The 20561-nt window shown below is 47.2% G+C and overlaps 2 protein-coding genes and 1 non-coding gene across 5 annotated transcripts; all 3 read right to left on the bottom strand.

Moving 5' to 3' along the window:
* Positions 1-79: 79 nt before the first annotated feature.
* On the bottom strand, positions 80-1050 carry LOC131573956 (baculoviral IAP repeat-containing protein 5-like). Its single transcript, XM_058828303.1, has 4 exons — positions 936-1050; positions 744-853; positions 459-576; positions 80-257 (listed from the first exon to the last, which is right to left on the bottom strand). The coding sequence occupies exons 1-4, from the start codon at positions 1047-1049 to the stop codon at positions 177-179; spliced, it is 423 nt and encodes a 140-aa protein (XP_058684286.1). The 5' UTR covers position 1050; the 3' UTR covers positions 80-176.
* An 879-nt stretch (positions 1051-1929) lies between these two features.
* Positions 1930-20432, bottom strand: LOC131573952 (cysteine-rich protein 2-binding protein). 3 transcript variants are annotated; one of them, XM_058828299.1, is made up of 10 exons: positions 20172-20432; positions 18357-18475; positions 15099-15220; positions 13247-13428; positions 12318-12734; positions 10841-11412; positions 10219-10355; positions 9537-9712; positions 6241-6431; positions 1930-3737 (listed from the first exon to the last, which is right to left on the bottom strand). In XM_058828299.1, the coding sequence occupies exons 1-10, from the start codon at positions 20425-20427 to the stop codon at positions 3564-3566; spliced, it is 2346 nt and encodes a 781-aa protein (XP_058684282.1). In that variant the 5' UTR covers positions 20428-20432; the 3' UTR covers positions 1930-3563. The 3 variants fall into 3 exon arrangements, with proteins under 3 accessions (XP_058684282.1, XP_058684281.1, XP_058684283.1); XM_058828298.1 differs by having other exon boundaries at positions 12318-12737; XM_058828300.1 differs by lacking the exons at positions 1930-3737; positions 6241-6431 and having other exon boundaries at positions 9570-9712; positions 10107-10355; positions 12318-12737.
* On the bottom strand, positions 6575-6738 carry LOC131573957 (U1 spliceosomal RNA). The gene has a single exon (XR_009276313.1). It is a non-coding gene; the product is annotated as a U1 spliceosomal RNA (small nuclear RNA).
* Positions 20433-20561: the final 129 nt, after the last annotated feature.

The following is a 20561-nucleotide window of genomic DNA, read 5'->3' on the forward strand; positions in this document are numbered from 1 at the left end:
AAACTCCAGGTACTTCCCAGACAGACTCAGAGGAGTGAAGCAGAATTCCCTCTGCTTCTCAGGAACAGGAACAGCCAGTCTGGAAGCAGCCTCAGGAAACACCATTCAGTCACAGGGGCAGTGCCACAGCATGTGGACAAGACAGACGTCACTGGCAACTCTGAAGCTGCAGCAGTCTAGGCCAGATTCTTTATACTACATCGCTGGATCTTGGCTTTATCTTCAACCTTGGTCATCTTCTGAGAAACCTCTTTTTTCTGCAAAGAGTAAAAATAATATATTACTCTCTACCACTAAGTGGAGTATCGTTCAGCTTCGAGGGGAAAGCTGAACACATCCCGCATAAAGCATGGCTGAGAACCAGGAAAGGGCACAGCCCGAGCCTGGATGCAACAAAGCACTCTGCACAAAGCCTTGTGCAGCCCAACAATCCAAGGACTAGAAGCCCGTGTACGTACAAGTGCCTTTCTCATTCGCAGTTTGTCCAGCTTCAGGAACTCCTGCACCGTCAGGTTATCAGGCTCTTTCCGAAGAGAAAGAAAACCACAGTCCGCAGAGTGCTTTTTGTGTTCCTCCCTGAATTGAGGCGAAAAGAAAGAGGAAATAAAAGAGAAGGCAGCAGCTCCCAAGGAGCCGCACGCAACCGCTCTCCCCTGCCGAGCCCCTCGGTTGCCACCAGCGGTTCCCCCGGGCCGGGGCGCCACCGATCGGGGCGGAGGCCGAGGGATCCCCCCGGTACTCACAGGGGATCGTCCTCGGGCTCCCAGCCCTCCAGCTCCTTGAGGCAGAAGAAGCACTGCGCTACGTCGGGGCTGTTCTCGCTGGGGCAGTGCACGAAGCCCGCCGCCGCCATCTGCGGGCACAGGGGAGGCCGTCAGCGCCCGCCCGGACCCGCTCCCACCGTCCCGGCCCCGCCGCCCCGGCCCCGCGCTCACCCGCTCGGGCGTGCAGGCGCAGCCCTCGGTGAAGGGCCAGTTGCGGAAGGTGGCGGCGCGGACAGAGGCGAAGTAGAGCCGCCACACCTCGGGCAGCACCGCCAGCTCCTCCATGGCCCCGTTCAAACGGCGGCGCGCGCGCAGGGCAGGGCGGGAGCGGGGCGGGGCCGCCGCCCTCACGGCGCCCGCCGAGCCCGAGCCCCCGCGCCAGAGGACGCCTTTTTCTCGGCGCCAACGAGTCAGAGCTCAGGGAAACACCTGGGCTTTGCTGCCCTATCAGGAAAGGGTGAGGTTCCACGTTTATTCTCCGGGAAAGCTTTGCTTCGTTAAGCTGTGTTTGGCTCCTCCTCTCAGCGCTGCGGTCGCTGCCCAGCTCCGCGAAGGTGGCGGAGCCGTGCCGCGGAGCGGGGCGGTGCTGGCTCCTCCAGCACAGCTCGGGTGACCCGGCAGCCGGGCTCCCGAGGCACCAGAGGGAAGCAGAGGGCTGAGAGCACCGTTTGTCTGCTTGCTTCACTACGTGCCTTAGAAGAACCTCACCCCTTGCAAAGCCATGGCTCCCGCCCCGAGGATCACTTCACGGCCTTTGAGGAGCCGCGGTTAAATGAAGGACCGGGATAAAACAAGCTGTCTGCAGCACAGCAGGTGCCACAGGGCTGTTACAACACCGTCGTCACTTGGCAGTCCCTGAGGGACAAGGACACAGAGCAAGATGGTTCTCAAAATCTTTATGGTCACCTTGAGAACACAATGCAGAACTGGTCGTCTTCTTCAGGCTACTTTTCTAACTCCTAATTCTGTCTGGAAAGGAAGAGCCTGCTAAGGCCTGCATGTGTGTGCCTGCTGTGGGGGTGTCTGTAGGGAAATGAGGAACTTCTGGCCTTGGTCAGCTGCCCACACACATCCTCTGAGGCGCCATACCGGAGTTTGCTAGATTCCAATGAAATAAGATGATGGAGAGACACGTTAACAAACAGTATGACTACAGACAGGCTTTTCCAAGGGAACGGCTTTAATTCCATTCATAAAGACATATATTTCCTTTCTTTTGAAGTCCAGCTACCCCATAACATTAAGAACAGTGAAAATTTTCACATAGTCATGAAACAGGCAGAAATGTGCACAGACATTCGGGCACACAACCCTTGACTGGGCTGGTTTTCCTTAACAGTACCACTGGTTTTGTGTTGGTGGTGATGAACATTGGCTAACACAAGAACGTATTTTGTGTCCCTTTCTCTTCTGTTACCAAAATTAAGACTCCACTGTGGCAACTACTGCTATAATCAGGTAGCCAACAGGTACACATAGTAGATGAAGGACAAAGAAGTCATATTTGGTGTGTAGCTCTCTGTGGGCTTGATGTGAAAAGGACCATCCCAGTGGATGTGATCCATAGTTAAAATGCACAGCCTGACCTTTGGTGAGTGCAGCTGTCTGTTCATCTGCACTGAAAGTCAGGGAGGGAGAGAAGCCTGCTACACTGTGGAGAAGGACATGAGCCCCTACCAGAGAAACTGTTTGGGTTGTGGTTTTAAATTCTTGGGTATTTCTGTTTATTCTTTGCTATCCTCTCTACTTAGAGCCTAGCTGCTTCCAAGAACTGGATCTGGGCCATCTCTGCTCCCTCCTCCCTCCAAACTGTGAAGCAAAATGCTTCTACAAATCAGAGCCTGCATTTCAAATATCCCCACTACTTCTGTTCTGGGTGTCTTCCAGCCAGAGCGCCTATAGCAGGAGGAGGTGGGTGCTGGAGTCTGTGAGGCTGCTCTGTGGTTAGAGGTGTGCCCAAAGGGCTGATCTGCAGACCAACAACCAGCAGAGAGGTGGAAAGATTCCAAAGAGCTGAATTTGGCAGCTGTGGTGCCCCACCTTGCCTAGACACAAACCCACCTGACATTGTTCCTGAACACAAAACACTGCGCACTACGAGAACTTCACACTGAGCAAGGAGGGGAAGGGAAGGCAGCAGGGAAGGAGCAAAACAAAGGTGTCTCCTCTGAGCCTTGTGCTTGGGATCCACAAGCTCTTCAGTATTCCTGAAATATGGTTCCACGACTACTCATCTGGCGTGTGTAGAACTTTCCTAAAGTTAACATCCAGCTACAGGTACCAATACCTTATTTCCCTTCACAGACTCAAGACAGTTCCTAACAAAGCAATCAAACCACAGAAACACTGAATGGTTTAAGTTCAGGTGTTCATTTTTGCTTAAAAACAATAACAGAGACAAAAAACCTGCAACATTTTTTTTTACAGGTTTCAAAACTTGAAATCCATGGGGCCCCTCTGAAGTGAGAAACTTTTTAGTTTGGTATTTTTGTTTGTTTGCTAATGAGGCTCTCCAAAGTAACAGTGGTAGGAAAATTCCCCATAAGGAATTTCAATTTTCCAGTGGTTTCAGTGTATCCTAGTTGGCATTTCCAGGTCTCTCCCTTTGGAGCACAGGAACCAATCCTTTTGGATTGTGTTTTCCACGTACAGCATCTCACTGTTGACATCCAAAGTCCTAGGGATAAACACACCAGCATGTTCCAGCTTTCCTGTGGCAGCCAACATCCTCCACTGAAAGCTGGGGGAGTTTTTTGGATGGAATGGGCTTTTCCCAGCTCCCCAGACCCCTCCAGCAGCTCAGCGCCGCAGCCTGAGGAAGAAGGCGTGCTTGCACTCCTTGCTGTCCAAGGGGTAATACTTGTCATAAAAATCCAAAATGTACTCCTCGGTCTTAAATCCAAACTTCTGGTAGAGCAGCATAGCAGGGTTGCTTGCAGAGACGTGAAGGGTGACGTCCTTGCCCATGCAGGTCTGCCAAGGGAGGGGGAGAGGGAAAAAAAGGGAGATATCACTGCAAGAGAACGAGACAGCCTCTGGGGGAATGCGGAGGTGAGGAGATTCAGCTCAGGGATCCAAGGTACTGAGGAAATGTGAGAAAAGTCACAGGCCCCGGCACAGGAGTTACCACACATAGCAACAGCAAAGGGAGCGCTGCTGCTGCTGCTCCTCCAAGCCTTTGTTCCTGAGAAATGTGGATTCTCTGACAATGAAAGCAGGTTTGGGATTATAATTTGTCATCTTTCCATTGTTGATTACTAAAGTAATTGTTAATTAAAAATAACCTTGGTGTACAGCCCTGATCTCAAATACAATGGCCTGAAGAAAAGACAAAACATGCCAGAGGATCAGGCTCTGCACTCCTCCCTGTCAGCAAACAGAGCTGAGCTCTCTGGGACTGCCTGAGCACCTCTGTGCTGTCACGCTGGAATTCCTGCCTATCCCACCCAGCTCCTCTCCCATCCTTCAGGGCACAGCACTCGCCTCCTAAGAAGGCAGGAAATTCAGTTCAGACAGCAAATAATAGTATAGCTGAAGTTACCTTGAAGATCCTAAATTATTCTAGCCAGCAACACTCAGATTAAGATGCTGAAATAATTTATTTACTGCTTTCGTCAAGTGTTTTAATAGCATTCCATGTATATTGAGTGTATTGTAACTCCTAAGTGGGAACAGTAATACCCTCTAGGAAATCTTCAAGATAAAACATTCAAGGGGAAAACTCTCAGGAATTTAAGAAGGGAAAGAAAAAAAAGAAATAATATGAAGCTGTTTTGGGGAAAAGAAAATTTGCATGAGATCATTAAGAAAATGCAGTTTAGTCCTCTGGGACAGATGCATGAGAGGATAAGTTTTGACAGCAAACCAGCCACTGCTATTTGCATCAAAACACTTTCCTGTTAAGTTATGGCTGTTCCCAGGAATTCAGCCCCAAACTCAGCACACTGATCCCAAAGTCAGCCACCTACTCTTGATCCAAACAGAGCATCAAAGTGTCTCAAGCTACAGAGAACAGACCCCCAGTCCAAGCAGGCTGCAAAGCAGCACCTGCAACCTGGAGACTGAGGAACAGGTCACAACCACCATTTATTTTACAGGACTAAACCCCTTCTACCACTGTCAGAAAGACAGCAGCAGCAAAATAAACCTAATGTGAGCCAAGCATACAGTGCTGATCTCTCACTGCTAGTGTGCCTAATCAGACTCAGATCTCTCAGATCTGCTTGGCTTTCCTCAACAGGGAATTTCATGAAAGCAGGATTAGGTTAATTGATCTGATGCATCCTACAAAAAGGTGTGAGGATTTTCTGTGGCTGACTTGCCAACTCCAGCATCCCAGCTCTGCTGGAGAGGGAAGTCTCTGAGAGTCCACCTGCTGGAACTGTGCAAACCTTGGCGCCTGTTCCCACTGGTGTTGACATCTCACATCAGCAGACTGAGCTGAGGGCAATTTCCTTCAACACTTCACACAGAGCTGCCTGGGAAATGCAAGGGGTGAGTTTAAAGAATATTGATTACAGGCCTGTGTCAGCACTGCAGAGAGCTGTGCAGGTAGCAGAGTTACCCTCAGGCGGCCCAGGAGCGGAAAGTGCTTTTCCAAAGCAAGGATCACTTTACCCAGGGCTCTGCCAGCACTCCCTACCTTGCTTCAGCCAAATAAGAAAGAGGATAAAACAGTTTCAATTGTGAGTTTTTGTTAGTGAAGCTCACCTTGACTACAACAAACTAAGAAATATTTCCCATCGCAGCTCTGCCAAGAGAGTTCAGGGAGTGGTAGAACTATGGAGTTAGGCTCTGTAAAGGACATGCATCTGCATCCTTACTCACAATTAAGCTGCCTTTCCTGCAATTTAATTCAAGAAAGTAAATGGAATTAAGGCTACTTGAATAACAAGTATTCATTCAGAGAATTAATGAGGTTTAACTCTTTTAATATCACCCTTTCAGTTAGCTGACATTAATTTTCCCAAGTATTCCTGTGGAACAAGGCCCAGGACAAGCCAGTTTAAACAAACAATGAGACTGCAAACACTTTATCATTAACTCAGCTGTATTTGAACCAAAGTATAAAAATGAAAGTGAGTGATTGAGATCAGTAAGTGGAATGCATGGAATAAACCTCCAGGTGCAATCAAGAGAGCTGCAATAATTCTGACTGACCCTGCCTAAAAAAGAGTTTACCTCATATTCTCCTTTAAACCTCCCATTTACAGTATCCCTTTTACACAAACTACTGACCACTGAAGAACACAGTTAATCCCAAAGCAGCTGAAGTGTGCAGCATTCCTCTAATTCCAAGGACATGACCAGGATGGTTGTTTTCCTGGGCACATTTTAACTTCCAAAGCAGGAGCTACTTCCTCCCATAAACATTCACAAAAAGGGTTTTTACTCTCTAATATCTGCACGTGTGCACACAAGGAAGAAGTGAGAGCTGGTGCTTTGGCAGATTCACGGGATGATTTCATTCCATTACCTGGATAAGATGGTAAATCATGAAGGTTGCAATCCCAGCTCTTCTCCACTCAGGGTGCACCAAGAGAAAAGAGATGTAAGCTTCGTTGTACTTCACATCTGGCACCATAAAGCCAAAGGCAATGATAACTTTCTTGTAAAGGACAACAACACTGAAGTCTGGATACTGCAGGCACTCTGACAAATCAATTCCTAGGGAGAAAGAAACAGCAATTGGAAGCACTGCAAACCAAAAGAAAAGTGTAGTTGAAATCCAGGGGTTTAAGGCTTTTTAGAAACACCTTCTCTTTATTTCAAATTTATGACAGCAGGAGATCACAGCATCATAGAATAGTCCAAGGCCCCTGCTAGAGCAGTCCTCTGTTACTACAAATTATGCAGCCAAATGTCCCACATTTTGGGAAATCCCAGGGGTCAGGACACCTAGAGTGCAGGGGGTGAACCCTGCCTTGGGAAAACCAGCTGCCTGATCCTGGTGTCTCCCCTGCCAGGTAAGTATCCAAGGGAAAAGGTGATACAACAAAACAAGACGTGCTTAGCAGGGAAGCTTGAGTGGAAAAAACAAAGCTGATTTCCTTTCAAATGACTCAAGGATGAAACTGAGACTTAACTCTCTTCAGAAGCAGCACACATGAAACTGGTTTCAGCTTTGGTAGCATTGCCTGCTATGGTTCCTGTCTTTTTCCTCCACCTTGCCTGGAGCTCTTAGTGCTGTCTCCTGTGCACACTCGGCTGGTTGTGGAACTACACTGTGAGCCTAACCACAGCTTCCAGTGCTATCAAAACACTTGCTTTTACCATGCAAATTCTCTAATCTCAGGGACAGAGTAGCCTCTTAGGCAGTGTGTGCTTCTGTGAGTCAGAGGCTGGACACAGAAAGAGGCTGGGAGTTTGTTACCTTGCCTAACCACCCTGCTGCTGCAATCCTAGAGCATCCACACAGCCTATCAGCATCAAACAGTTCAGCTCGAAGCACTGAAGACTGACTGCTTGGTAATTTGCATGGACAGACCCTAAATGAGATGCAAGCCACAGAGGAGATGTGCAAGAAACGTTTGCTTCAGCCTCAAGTTGGCAATTGCAATGTATTCAGAACACGGGGTAACAAAATAGTAGAGTATGTTTTCCAGAAATCACTCCTGATGAGAGGCAAGACTTCATAAGGCACCAGGCCCCAAGAAGTGGGCGAGTTATTTTCTTGCTCGAGAGTAAATTGGGTGGAGCAAGACGTGGGAGGGATCGATTGGCAATCGGGGGTTGTGTTAATTAAGCCAAAGCTGCCGCTGCCTATGGAGTGCTTTGCAGCATGTCTGGACAGGAACACTCATTGCCCCGGGCGCTGGCGGCTCCGCAGTGGTGCAGTTTTTCCTGTAGGAAGATGCTTAGCTTACGATGGTTCACCCCTGGAGACGCTTCCCGCTAGGGAGAGGTTTCCCGTTAGGGCACCAAGGCACTGTGAGAAACAACACCCGGGAATCTCTCCTCCACCAGCTCGTTTGCAGTCAATACCTCGAAACCTAGTTCTGCCTTGGGAGAAGCAGGAACAGCTCTGAAAGGAAGGATTTGGAGGGATAGAAGAACTAAGCGCTGGTACAATGATGCTCACACCCAGGTGCTTATCCCTGCCTCCTAACCCCAAGCTGTGCCAGCTAAACCCTTTGCATCCAGGCTTTACCTCCCAAGCATCACTAAAAACAGAATCAGGATGCAATGATCATATCCCAGCCTCAGAACTGTTTTGCCATGGCAAAGATTGGGATTCTTGTTTGGAGATTGATGGGAGTGTCAGCTTTCTGATTTAATGATGAACAGTTCACAGCTGGGTGGAACACACCCATGCTCCTTATGTTAAATAAAAGAGGGTGAGTCCTGAAGAACTTAATGAATGTGCAACCCAACTTGGCCAGAACTTCAAATACATTATCAGGAGAGGAGAGACAGTGACAAAGCGGTTCAGCCTCTGCTGGGATTGCAAGTGTCTCTCGCAAGCTCTGAAACAGCTTGGTTCAGCCTCTGCTGGGATTGCAAGTGTCTCTCACAAGCTCTGAAACAGCTTGTGAAAGGAAAGGTGTGCCAGGTAATTTTCCCCACACTGTACAATTTGCATATAATGAGCAGCAAAAAGAGCTCCTGTCCTGACTGCGGCATATGGGCACTGCTGAGCTACAGCCCTGCTGAATCACTATCTGCAAATCAAAACACAAAGCAAACAGTCACCTGCAATAAAGGTGTGTACTGTTTGTCCTGGGCTTTTCTAAAATAGTCTGCTGCGTTGTTTGCTGATCAGCAGCTGATGCATGCAGCAGATGAACATCCCTATTATTATTTCAGAAGAACTAAAGACTGCAGCCTCGTAACCGCCCCCAGAAAGGGCAGCCACTGTCCCCAAAGAACCTGCAGTTCCAGAAATTACTCAGAAAAACACAAACCTAATCTTGTCCATACCTTGTAAATACTGAGGCTTGAAGAAATAAAGGACATCACGGCAGAGCAATTAATTGAATCACAGAATATGCTGAGTTGGAAGGGACCCTCAAGGATCATCAAATCCAACTCCTGGCCCTGCACAGGACAACCGCAAGAATCACACCCTGTGCCTGAGAGCATTGTCCAAACTCCTCTTGGGCAGGCTTGGTGCTGTGACCACTGCCCTGGGGAGCCTGTTCCAGTGCTCAACCACCCTCTGGGTGGAAAACCCATTCCTATAATCCAACCTAAACCTCCCCTAATACAGCTTCAGAGCAGTTCTATTGGGTCCTGTCATCACAGAGAAGAGATCAGTGCCTGCCCCTCTGCTTCCCCTCCTGAGGAAGCTGCAGACCATGATGAGGTCTCTTAGTCTCCTCCTCTCCAGGCTGAACAGACCAAGGGACCTCAGGCAGTCCTCATACAGCTTCCCAACTTTGACATATCCAACTTACTGCTAGGAAGAAACCTTCTTGCAAAGGTAATGAACAGTAATCTCTGGTATACAACTGTTAATTTCAACCCCCGATTCTGCAAAACATTTCACTGGATGCTTAAATTCAGTTAACTACTAAACTACCCGACTACTCCTATTAGCACCTATTTTTGTTAGTGCTGTGCTAATTAGGGCCTAATTGCCAGTTCTACACCATCTCCAGAGACAAAGACACCAAACCCATGCCTCCACCTCAAATGCATTCCTGTGACATCAGATAATGGGTTTCTAAGAATCAGCCAGACATCAACTGAAGAAAAATTTGGTCCAAGAACATTTTTTTTCTGAACAATACTACTCCTTTCTTGGAAACACAAGCACTGGAGGAATCTCACCAGGCCAGAAGAATTCGTGGCACATGGAGTTTATAGTAGGGATGTGATTAGGGCGAACGTAGCAGTAATCAATGGGTGCTTCTGGCTCAGCCTTCCAGTTGAGATCATTCCTGTGTGGATTTGCCCGGATTTCTGCCAGCAGCCTGAGTTTTGGGGGCTTTGTCTCATAATCACGTCTGCCAGGAACATGAAAAGGAAACACAAAAAGCAAGTGAGTAACAGGAACTGCCACTGCAGCTAAATGAGTACTGTCCATGAAATATCTTCTGACATGCTCAACTTAGGAAATAAAAGAACAGTCTTCCATTCACACAGGAAAACAGCCCCCAGCTCAGCAAAAGTACCCTTGTGCCAGACACCAGGACACTTTCCAGACCTGCAGCATGTCCAGATGGTCTTTCCTTACAGCATGAGCAAGGAAATCACAGTTCTGACCCAAAAGCAGGTGCAACTTGCATTGAATTGCTACAGCAATGCCTTCTCTGCCCTCGCCCCCTCTTGGAGATTCCCCTTCCCAATGCAATCCGTTTCACTACTCAGCTAAATCAAACACTATCCCTTCAGGGTTACCATGGTGCACTGGGTTGTACTTTGAGGAGGAGTGAGGAGCACTGCCCAAGAAAGGTGTCCTCTCCGTGGGCTGGCGGTGCACAAGCCAAGAGCAAGCTCAGACCCTCTGTACCTGATGTAAGGTTTAAGGACACGGGAGGTGTAAGGGCTGACAATACTGTGGTCTGTCAGCAGGTCTTCTGAGCCTACCAGGCGGTACAGAAACTTGGTTGTCTGCTGGCGATATCCCTTTGTGGCAGGCAGCATTGTCTGGATGCACAAAAAAATGCACAACAATTGCAGGAAGGTCAGTCAGAGATTCAACAAGGGGATCATATGGAGGGAGAGTAAGGGCCTTTCAAGTGAGACAGGGTGGACTGGACCACAGTGGTCCCACCTCTGGACTCTGCTGGGCGCTTCCAAATTTGATGCCCAAATCTAAAAGTGCTGCAAGTCATCTCCCTCATACACACCCGCCTGTTTGGGTACTCCCAGGCCTCCACCACCAGCATTTGGGCAGGGCTGGAGTACAAATACATCGACATTTGTGGTGCTGACAGTGACAGACAGCAGTGCTGAACCAGCATGTCCCAAGAAGAAAGGGACTTAGGAGAGCATTGGTGGGGACACAGCCCCAGGCCAAAATGAGTCTTGTTCACATAATCCTTTTTACTTTAGGAGTCAGATAACCTCAGTGTGACACTGCTGGCGGCAGCAAAAGTGCCAAAAGCTAACTTAGATTTGGGAACACCCACCTGGTATCTGTCCAAGATTCTGAAGTCCTGGCTAGTAGTTCTGTATGTTGCTTGCCCTACTGGGGACCTGGAGACACCGCCTTCTTTGGCTCCATAAATCCCATCAACCAGGAGCAGCGCAGCATTCACAACCTGGTCCAAGTCAAAGAGTGGGAGTCCTCTTTCCCTCTTGGCCTGCCTGACCAGCAGCTTGCGCCTCAGCCTCCGGGCCTCTGGGGTCATGCTCAGAGCATTGGGACAGGCTTCCAGTCTCTTCAGCAGCAGCTTTTCCTCATAGATGCTAACTGAGGTGTGCTTGGGAATTCTGGGTTTAGCATCCTTCTCCAGCTGTAACTTTCCCTTGTCTCGTCCTCTCACCTGCAAGGGTGTGTTTGATTCTTCAGGATCTTCACTGTCACCTTCCATCCGTTCTGTTTTTTCTTCTTCACTCTCCACCTCTTGCTTGATTTGCTCAGCTGTCTTCACTTTTTTTCTGCTTGCTATCATGGTGCCAGCACCAGCTACCCCACTGGGAGGGGGCACATACTCTATTCCTGGGTCTATGACTCCATCTCCTTCCATCTCCTCATCATCTGTGGCACAGATCAAAATAATCCAGAGGGAAAGAAAAAATAGTTTAAACATCAAAGTTACATTTCAAAAATGCTTGTCACAGCATTTTTCTGCTAAGGAACCACTAATGTGGGTTTACCCAACACACTTCATTTTCTATGTACTCCCAGATTTCCTGATTTTGCATGGGAGATGCTGAAAAGAGTCCAATTTCAGGACACAGAATCAATCCTGCTCCTAAAGTGCCTTGTAGTTTGGCATCGGGAAACAGTGCCCCTCCTGAGCTGCAAGCACATGTTCTTTGAGGAACATTAAGCTGCTGAAAATTCCCAAAGACTGGGGATCAAAAGGTCAGATCAAGCTGGTGAGCTGTATCTTCAGCTAGAATACCCTGGAGAGGTTCTGTCCTCTACAGAACCTCACTATTCTTCCTGTCACCCAGAAGACTGGCTCCTTAAGGAGCTAAGAGAATTCAGCCTGCAACGCTGCTTTGCAATCTCACTGAAATTTAGCATCCATTAATCAGCACAATCATACTTATAAAATACTGGGACATTACCATGGGAATAAAATTTCTCCCACAAAAAACATCTGACAAAAACTAGACCTGCCATGTAACAATGTCATCTGTGTCATAAATGCTTATGCTGAGTGGTCCAGCAGTTGCTGTGTGAAGTCTACCCACTGTTTATTCAGGATCTCTCAGAAAACAATAATGGGGGTTTCTTCTGGCCTCAGAAGATGATGATAAAACTATGGAAAACCAGTCAATTCTCACACTCAACTAAGACAACAGAATACTGCCAGTTACTTTCCATCTTATCCTGAAAGGATCCTGCAGCTCATAGGGAGCTTCTTTTTTAAGAAATATTCTCAGAAAACTGCACACGGTTCATCACTAAACAAAACCCATGGTGGCTCTTACCATGGAACAGTGCCTGTGGTGGCATGACATCTGGGATGAGATCTGCTTCCGAGAGCAGGCTGGGAGTGGCCGAGTGCGAGGCGGGAGTGCCGGGAGCAGAGAAGTCCAGGGACGGGGACGGAGAGGGGCTGGTCAGAGGCGTGCGGTCGGATGAGCTCAGGGAGGAGAAGTCGATGACCTCTCCTTTCTCCAGGACGATGTCAGGCCGGCGGCAGCGGCTGCTGAACTTGACAGGAGTGGAGGAAGTGCTGCGGTCCAGGAACCCGGCTGCCTCCTTCTGGGCTCTCCGAATGTCCTTGGCTTCCTGAGTGCGGGACCTCTTCTCCTTCAGCTCCATGGCTGACTCGACTGGGTTGCGGCTCACCCGCTTCCGAAGGCCTTCCACAGTAATGATGGGATCCAGCGGGGGCTTGGAAGCTGCTGAAGAAGGAGTTTGCTTATTCTGAGCTCCTCCAGTCACTGGATTCACACTATGCAGTCAAAAAACACACTGACTACAAAGCTCAAAAGATAGGGCTTTCATTGTGTATGAGAAATTCACTCTGGGACATGTAGCATTAAGCCAGTGTACGACTAAAGCCTCATTAAAGCCCAAATTTTGTTCCTCCACACAGAGGAAAATTTGAATCTAATGACAAAAGATAAAAGACATTCCCCAGGGTAAAGAGAAGTGGGAAGATTGTGGATTTCAGCTAAAAAAAACAAACAACCAAAACCACTCTGCACAGGCCTCAAAACTCTATAAATCAGCACAATGGAAAAAGATAATAAAATATAACAGGCTTCTCACACTACAGTATATGCATCATAGTTCTCTTCAGCCAACCATTATACAGTGGATCAAAACTAAGGGACTGTACATGCACACAAACTGGCTTTAGCTGAACTTTTCTCATGCTTTTCTCCCAGCTCTGGGCCAGTGCAGTTACCTTTTGCCTTCAGTGCAGATGATGACAGTTTCTCTCCTTCAGGTTTCATTGTTGGGGGTTTGTTATGAACCAGCTTCCACCATCCCGGTTCTCCAAATTCCTGTGCCCCTGAGCGGAAAAACAAGGGGCTCCCCACAGAGAGACAGCCAGCAACTGTGCTCCACCATGTTGAGGTCTTTTTCCTGTGGTGGGAGAAAGAAAAACAAGAGTTAGGTCTCCACTCACCAGCTGTGCTTCCATCCTGAACAGATGTTCAGGATGTTTCTGCCAGTGGCACTGGCACACACACACTGAACTACTCCTGAAGCACTTTTCTGGCCCCTTGGAGGTAGGGAGCTGCATTTAAGCCTTTCCCTCTGCTGGGCAGTGCACTCTTACTGGGCATCTGAGCATTTTTTGTTCCTTTAGCAACTGGTCACAGGGCTAACTAAGATGTCACTTAGGAAAGAGGTGAGAAGAAATACTGAAGAATTGTCCTTGTAGCCAATAACTGAGGTACTCCCTCAGACTCTGGGACAGTCAGGTTCATGGTGCAGAGTCTAACCTCAGTTGCTCAGAATCTCAGGATTTCTTCTTGTCTTTGCACACCCCCACGGGCAGGAACATCTGTACTTGCTAAGGCTTGGCTGAGTTGGTGCTCACTGCTGCCCTTACACACCTTGGGGTACTGAATCTCAAAGGTGGGGGACCAAACCCAGCTGCCGCAGCTCAAAGTCTGGAGTATTAAGAGTAAATCTGGATAAGCTGCACTTCAATATGACAAGGAAGAAGATCATTGCACGGCTTGTACTGCTACACACATGATTCAGCTGTCTCTGTTCCATCAGTGGCTTGTCCAGGCAAGTGGGAAGGCTGTGTCTGAGGCCAGGAATCACTCTCTGAATTTCAGTCAGAGCAAGGAGTTCCCAGGGCAAGTCTCAAAAGGCAGCAGCAAACCCTGGGAGGCATCGGCTCCCTGAATGAGGGACAATGGGCCACCAGCTGCCCTCCTGTCAGGGTCCCTGTGGCTTCCAGAGATGACAAATGCTAACATTTCTGAGAACAGAGCAAGGAGGCACAGACAAGCACTGAAAGCAAAGCCAAAGACCAAATCTGGTTAGAAAGAAAGGCCAGATCTTACAACAGAGAAATCCCTGGGGAGGAATAGAAGCTGTGAAGTCAATCAAATCTACAACTTCCAAGGATTGCTCAGTTCCTTTCCTGCCTCCACAGCACACGCATTAACACTGAGGATTTGGTTTGACAGCTTCAGCATGCCCAAAAAGAAGTGCTGTTCACCTGGAAAATGAAGGCTGCCCTTAATGAGAGGGGCTCCTACTGTAACAGTGTCTTTACACATACTGAAAAATGTTTCAATTGTTTAAACACCTACTATGTAAAAAACATTCCATTAATACACAGAACAATCGAAAAGGTGAGGCTCAGCTCTTCTTGAAGAACTTGGTCCTTGCAAGCTTAATAGCCAAAGAACTTTGCTGGATCACATTTTTGTCCCTAAAGTTTGGCAATACCAGGATTAGCCCATCCATTGTGACTGTTTACAAAAACTCAGTCTTTGCAGGTTCACATGTTGCCTAAAGGAAGATAAGAAATAATCCAAAATACATGCATTTGTATTGCTTTTGTGTGACTCTCCTGGGGTTGTTTTTCCCCAGTAAGAAATTCTGATTCTTTCTCAAGTGTACCCCTCATGCCTGCATTCTGATTCTCAGTATTAAATCTTCCTTTTTTATCACTTATAAGGCTCAACAGAGGTGTCACCAAATTAACCAGGATTCTTGTCCATTTGTATAACAAGTTTTAATTCCTTTGGCTCACCAACCAGACCCTCAGGGAAATATCTTTTCTTTACCTGTTCCCTAATAAGAAAGTCCAGTGTTTCTCAATAAAAGCACAAATGTCCTCTTTCCATCTGAAGTACCCCTGACGGCCCGTTCCTTCCAGAGACAAGTTGTACATTGCCAACATGACAACCTGGAAAAGAAAGTGTTGGACACAAGTGAATCCCTTGTGCTTTTTCTGCTGAACAGACCCCCACAGCTGCTGCACACACACACACAAATCTTTGCTCCCTCATAAATATCTTATTTTTGCAACATCTCATAGGCAACTTCTGCAATCCATCTTCTTCCTGGTTTTGTGCTGCCCATTCTTGTCTTTCTATTGTTAGATGCACATTCTTCCAGAGATTTCTCCATCCCAGGAGAATAACAAGCTGCCTAGTTATGCAGGTTTGTGCTGAGACACAAGAATTGTGCAGCTGTTGTATAAATGAATGACAGTACAGCTGGGGTCTGAATGTAATGTGGAGGTACAGAAACAGTCTTTCAAATATAAAAAAGGTCACAAGTAATCCCGCTATCCAATACATCAGAAACATTGTGACAACGATCTTTCACACACTTCATAACCAAATTCTGTACTGTAACATACCCAAACTAAAGGGCAGGTTTGAAAAATCTCTCCCCTCCTTCAAGTAAATCCTAGTTGACCAACTGTTAATTACATTTACTTAATTAATTTTAATTAATTTATTAGAACAAAACTAAAGTCAGCTAGGCTGGGATCACCTTTCAACAATCACACAGCTCTACTTCCAGTAACAACTTTCATTTCACCCTCAAAGAAGTCTGAAATCTGCTTTTCTTGGGGAGATGGATCTCCTCACAGTGGATCTTGGCTTTCTGAGATGCATTGTCACTGATATCAAAATGAGGAAATATGGACAGCTTTAATGTCCCCATCCCCCTATTTCTACCTCACAACCCCTCTCAGTTTGATAACTAGGATTTTGTGGGTTTTAGTCATGTGGGACAGTGTCTAAGGATGTCAAAAATAATTCTCTCTCCAACTGGCTAAAGATACAGATGTGTTGAGGCCACATACTCTGAAAAAAATCCAGAAATCACTGTCCCCATTCTTCCTGCTCCAGGTTAGTTTGACCACTTCTATCAATTCCACTTACCAAGAAGCAGAAGCAGCTCTGGCTGCTGGAAGCCCAGGAAGGTGGTCACAGTTTTCTTCTTCACCCATTTTCTTTTTGTCTGCCCATTCCCCATGGCACTCTGAAGAGACCTTTGCTTTCCCCATCTGGAACTTGGTGAAACTCTGCCAGTCTGTCAGCATAGACCCCTACCTGCACTGGCCACCAGTAGAAAGCAGTGCAGGATTTACAACTGGTGTTTCAAATTATCTTACATGACAATAAGGCTGAGTGCCTATGGGCAAGAATCAAGGAAAAGCCAGTAAGGCTGATATTTTCAACAATCTGACAGCTTGTCCTCAGGACAAGTGGCCTCCTCAGCTGGTAGATGGGGAAAGGGAGCACAACAGCCCAGTTATTCAGGAGGAAGCAGCTGGTGACCTGATGAGCCTCTCAGATGCTCACAAGTCTACGGGACCAAATGGGATCCATCCTTGGGTACCGAGGGAGCTGGCAGAAGAGCTCACCAAGCTGCTGTCCATCATTTACCATCAGTCCTGGCTCACCAGGGAGGTACCTGATGGCTGAAGGTTGGCCAGTGTGACACTCGTCTGTAAGAAGGGCTGGAAGGAGGATCCAGGGAGCTCCAGGCCTGTCAGCCTGACCTCAGTGCCTGGCAAGGTTATGGAACAGATCATCTTGAGTGTCATCACCTGGCACCTACTGCATGGATTTAGGGGGAGCAGGTCCTGCCTGACCAGCCTGATCTCCTTTTATGACCAGGTGACCTGCCTGGGGATCCAGGGAAGGCCGTGGATTTTGTCAGCCTGGACTTCAGCAAAGCCTTTGACACCACCTAGAGGTGCCTGGACAGGCTGGAACCATGGGCCAAACCCAACAACAGGATGTTTACCAAGACCAGGTGCTGAGTCTTGGTAAACATCCTCTTTGGCCACAACAACCCCCTGCAGCACTACAGGCTGGGGGCAGAGCAGCTGGGAGGAGACCATGCAGAAAGGGACCTGGGGGTACTGACTGATGGCAGACTGAACATGAGCCAGCAGTATGCCCAGGTGGCCAAGAAGGCCAACAGCATCCTGCCTTGGATCAGGAATAGTGGACAGCAGAAGCAGGGCAGTGCTTCTTCCCTTGTACTTGGCACTGGTGAGGCTGCACCACAAGCCTTGTGTCCAGTTCTGGGCCCTTCAATTTAGGAAGGATGTTGAGGTGCTGGGGCACATCCAGAGAAAGGCAACAAGGAGAACAGATCGTATGAGGAGCGGCTGAGGGAGCTGGGGGTGTTTAGGCTGGAGAGGAGGAGGCTCAGAGGAGACCATATCACTCTCTACAGCTCCCTGACAGGAGGGTGCAGACAGGTGTGGGTTCAGCCTTTTCTTCCAGGGAACAAGTGACAGCAGAAGAGGACACATTTTTAGTTGCACCAGGGTAGGTTTAGGCAGGGCATTAGGAAGAATTTCTTCACAGAAGGAGCAACTGGGCATTGAAATGGGCTGTCCAGGGAGATGGTGGAGTCACCATCCCTGGAGGTGTTTAAGGAAAGCCTGGATGTGGCACTCAGTACCATGGTCTGTTTGACCATGTGGTGTTAGGTCATGGGTTGGACTTGATGATCTCAAAGGTCTTTTCCATCCTAGCTGATCCTGTGATTCTGTAATATTCTATGAGCCCAAAGGATACAAACAGATGTCATTTTGATTGCTCAGGTGTGCAAATGACTGGAACAGTGAATACCAGCAAGGACTGATGCCAGTGCATAAGCAGCCAGGTTGGAGCTTTGTACCCAGGGAGCTGGAAAGCTTTCTGTTTTTATGTTGCCACCTCACCAGTTTTACATTTTCTTAGATACAAAAAAATGTTCATGCCTAGAAGCCAAATTCCGTTTATTTTGCTTTTCCAAACCTGCTTGAAGCCATGAATTCATGAGCAACATAAGGGGAAGGAAAAAAAAAGAAAAGGGATGTGGTTTGTATTATTATCTTTCAATTTCCATGCCAAATGTTGAAGTTCTCATGTGCAGACAATCCTCAGCTAATTAATTTCTGAAGTTCATAAAAATACTTCTTTGTTACCAATACCTGATCTTCCTTTTCCAGGTAGCATACACACAACAACCAACAATTTCTGAAAGTCCCACAGTTGTTCTGCTGGCACCAACATCTCACTTACTTGTTGCCATGTTAATCTCAGACGTTCAAATTGCTCCTTCCCATCTTCTGAGCAATCAGAGCAAGTAAATCTGAAGAAGTTATCTCCTTTGAGGTAGCTGAGCTGTTCTCTCAGTTGACCTAAAATGAAAAGGTAAAAATCGATCTTTTTGTCCTTCTATAGGAAAAAGTGCTGCAAATAAAATTTGGATTTCTTCCAAGATCAAGTTTATCTGAACAAAAATGACAGAACCACCTGGAAACCCCCATGCACCCAAAGTTACAGGCTCTAATTCTGTGTTTCTACAGCAGAGGAAAAAAGATCATATGAATCAGGGCTTCTAAACTCACCAGGAGTTAATCTACACAAACATGAACAAGTGAAAAATTACACTGGAGGACAGGGAAACTGTTAAGACTAGAGTGTTTCTGGAAAGTCACACTCAAAAGGTATTTTGCTACTAGGATGTCATCTCTTTTACTGTATAACGACACCAGATCAAGCATTTTTAACATAGGGATACCCTGCTTCCATACTGAATTGCAGAATTCAAGTTGCAACTGTGTCTGATGAAGGGAAAGAAACCCCACCATTTGTAGATCAAGAGGATTTCTAAATGCCAATTCAAGTAAAAAAGTAATTTGCCTGAGCACGGTGGCCATTTTCACAAGTGACAACGGAACTCCCTAGAAGTGAATGATTAGGAAAAAGTAAAGTATCTCCCTTTGACAGCTCGTTTACTCTGCACATTTGTATGTGGCTACTGTTGCTTTGCAACTGGCCCTTTCCACTCTTTGCATTGTTCCAGCAACGGTGGAGAGGAACATATTTGTAAAATAAAACAAGTTGAGTGTAAAACCAAGTGCTCCAGCATGAGATAGCTCATGCTACCTTTAATTCTGCTTCATTTTTTTATTAATTTATTTCAAGTTAATATTTCCCTTTACTCTGTAGTAATTTAATAGTCTGGAGCTGGTTTCATTATATTAACAACTAAACATTCACTAACACGCCTCGAGAGGAGATTTTTATACTGTAAATTTAGGCAAATTCTAAGAAGGCAAAAAGGGCAGCTCTGACATATCTGCAAGGCAGGTGCTACCTAAACAGTTCATAATTTCTAACCACAAACAAACAAACAAAAAAACATAAAACCCCCAAATCAAACCAAGCAAAAAACCCACCACCAAAACCAAAGCCAACCGGTGTTTAGCAATATCTGGCTTTTGAATATAGAAACAGATCAGATAATCCAGAATTTAGAAAGTTGTCTATTACACTCCTAACAGCTTATATCTTATGGAGAGGCATCAAATTCTGCAGCTTGCTCCAAACATGCCCCAGAGGTGGCTGCTGAAGGCCGGGCACGTTTCTAAGCCAACTTAAATTCACATTATTCGGAAAACATAAAGGTTGAGATTTAGCCATATGCTCCACAGATGTGACAAATCAACAGGGAGGGGAAAAAAATAACACACAAAGTCCTTTTCCTCCCCAAAGCTTTACAGCAAGTGTCATTATCTGAGTGAGCAGAGAGGTCAGGGCGCTTGGCCCAAGCCCTTAAACAGCTGCAAGAATTGTGAGGGTGGGCACGTTTCTGAACTTTACTTTTCTCTACCAATTGAAGGAGACAGTTGGATTTTATTAGAGAGAGCACCAGCTCTGGACACACGGAGCTCCTGGGCTGAAGTGTCTAACACAGCCCCTGCCAGCAGGCATCACCCACCAAGACAGGACAGGGTACAGCCTAACAAGCTGTGAAACAGGAACACAGGACAGCACAAACACCTTGCAAACACCCACCACGGCCAGGCACAACACAACTGGCAGTCTTACTTGCTGGGATCCACTTCTGACACTTCTCACAGTAATAGGACATCTCCTCCATCCAGGACGCTTCACCCTCATCGCTGTTCAGGGAGTCCCCGCTCTGGTCGTGCGATAAATCCACGGAAGCCTGGTCCTCAGACTCCACAATCAGGAGAGTCTCCCCTTCCACCTCACCCTCCTCCAGGCCCTCAGAGGTGGAGGTCCTGGTGGCTTCATCGTCGTGGCGGCTGAGCAGCCCACTCATGTGAACGTTGTTGGCCATCTTAGAGGGATCCTGCACAACAGTGAGCTGTTACCTCCCCACCTTCAGTCCATCCACACGGGGTGTGCCGCAGCCAAGTCTCCACAGTCCAAGTACCAATCACAGAGGAAATGGGTTTTGGTCTGCCCTAAAGC

The sequence above is a fragment of the Poecile atricapillus genome (assembly GCF_030490865.1).
Source record: "Poecile atricapillus isolate bPoeAtr1 chromosome 3 unlocalized genomic scaffold, bPoeAtr1.hap1 SUPER_3_unloc_2, whole genome shotgun sequence".
Taxonomy (NCBI): domain Eukaryota; kingdom Metazoa; phylum Chordata; class Aves; order Passeriformes; family Paridae; genus Poecile; species Poecile atricapillus.

What these genes read in the sequence shown, in the direction of transcription:
- LOC131573956 (XM_058828303.1), bottom strand. Translation starts at nt 1,049, where the DNA reads ATGGAGGAGCTGGCGGTGCTGCCCGAGGTGTGGCGGCTCTACTTCGCC. An exon ending in GCGCCTGCACGCCCGAGCGG is followed by an intron (nt 854 to 935) that starts GTGAGCGCGGGG and finishes CTGTGCCCGCAG; the next exon opens with ATGGCGGCGGCGGGCTTCGT. An exon ending in GAGCCCGAGGACGATCCCCT is followed by an intron (nt 577 to 743) that starts GTGAGTACCGGG and finishes GCCTCAATTCAG; the next exon opens with GGAGGAACACAAAAAGCACT.
- LOC131573952 (XM_058828298.1), bottom strand. Translation starts at nt 20,427, where the DNA reads ATGGCCAACAACGTTCACATGAGTGGGCTGCTCAGCCGCCACGACGAT. An exon ending in TCAGAAGTGGATCCCAGCAA is followed by an intron (nt 18,476 to 20,171) that starts GTAAGACTGCCA and finishes TTTTCATTTTAG; the next exon opens with GTCAACTGAGAGAACAGCTC. An exon ending in GTCCTTAAACCTTACATCAG is followed by an intron (nt 9,713 to 10,218) that starts GTACAGAGGGTC and finishes TGTTCCTGGCAG; the next exon opens with ACGTGATTATGAGACAAAGC.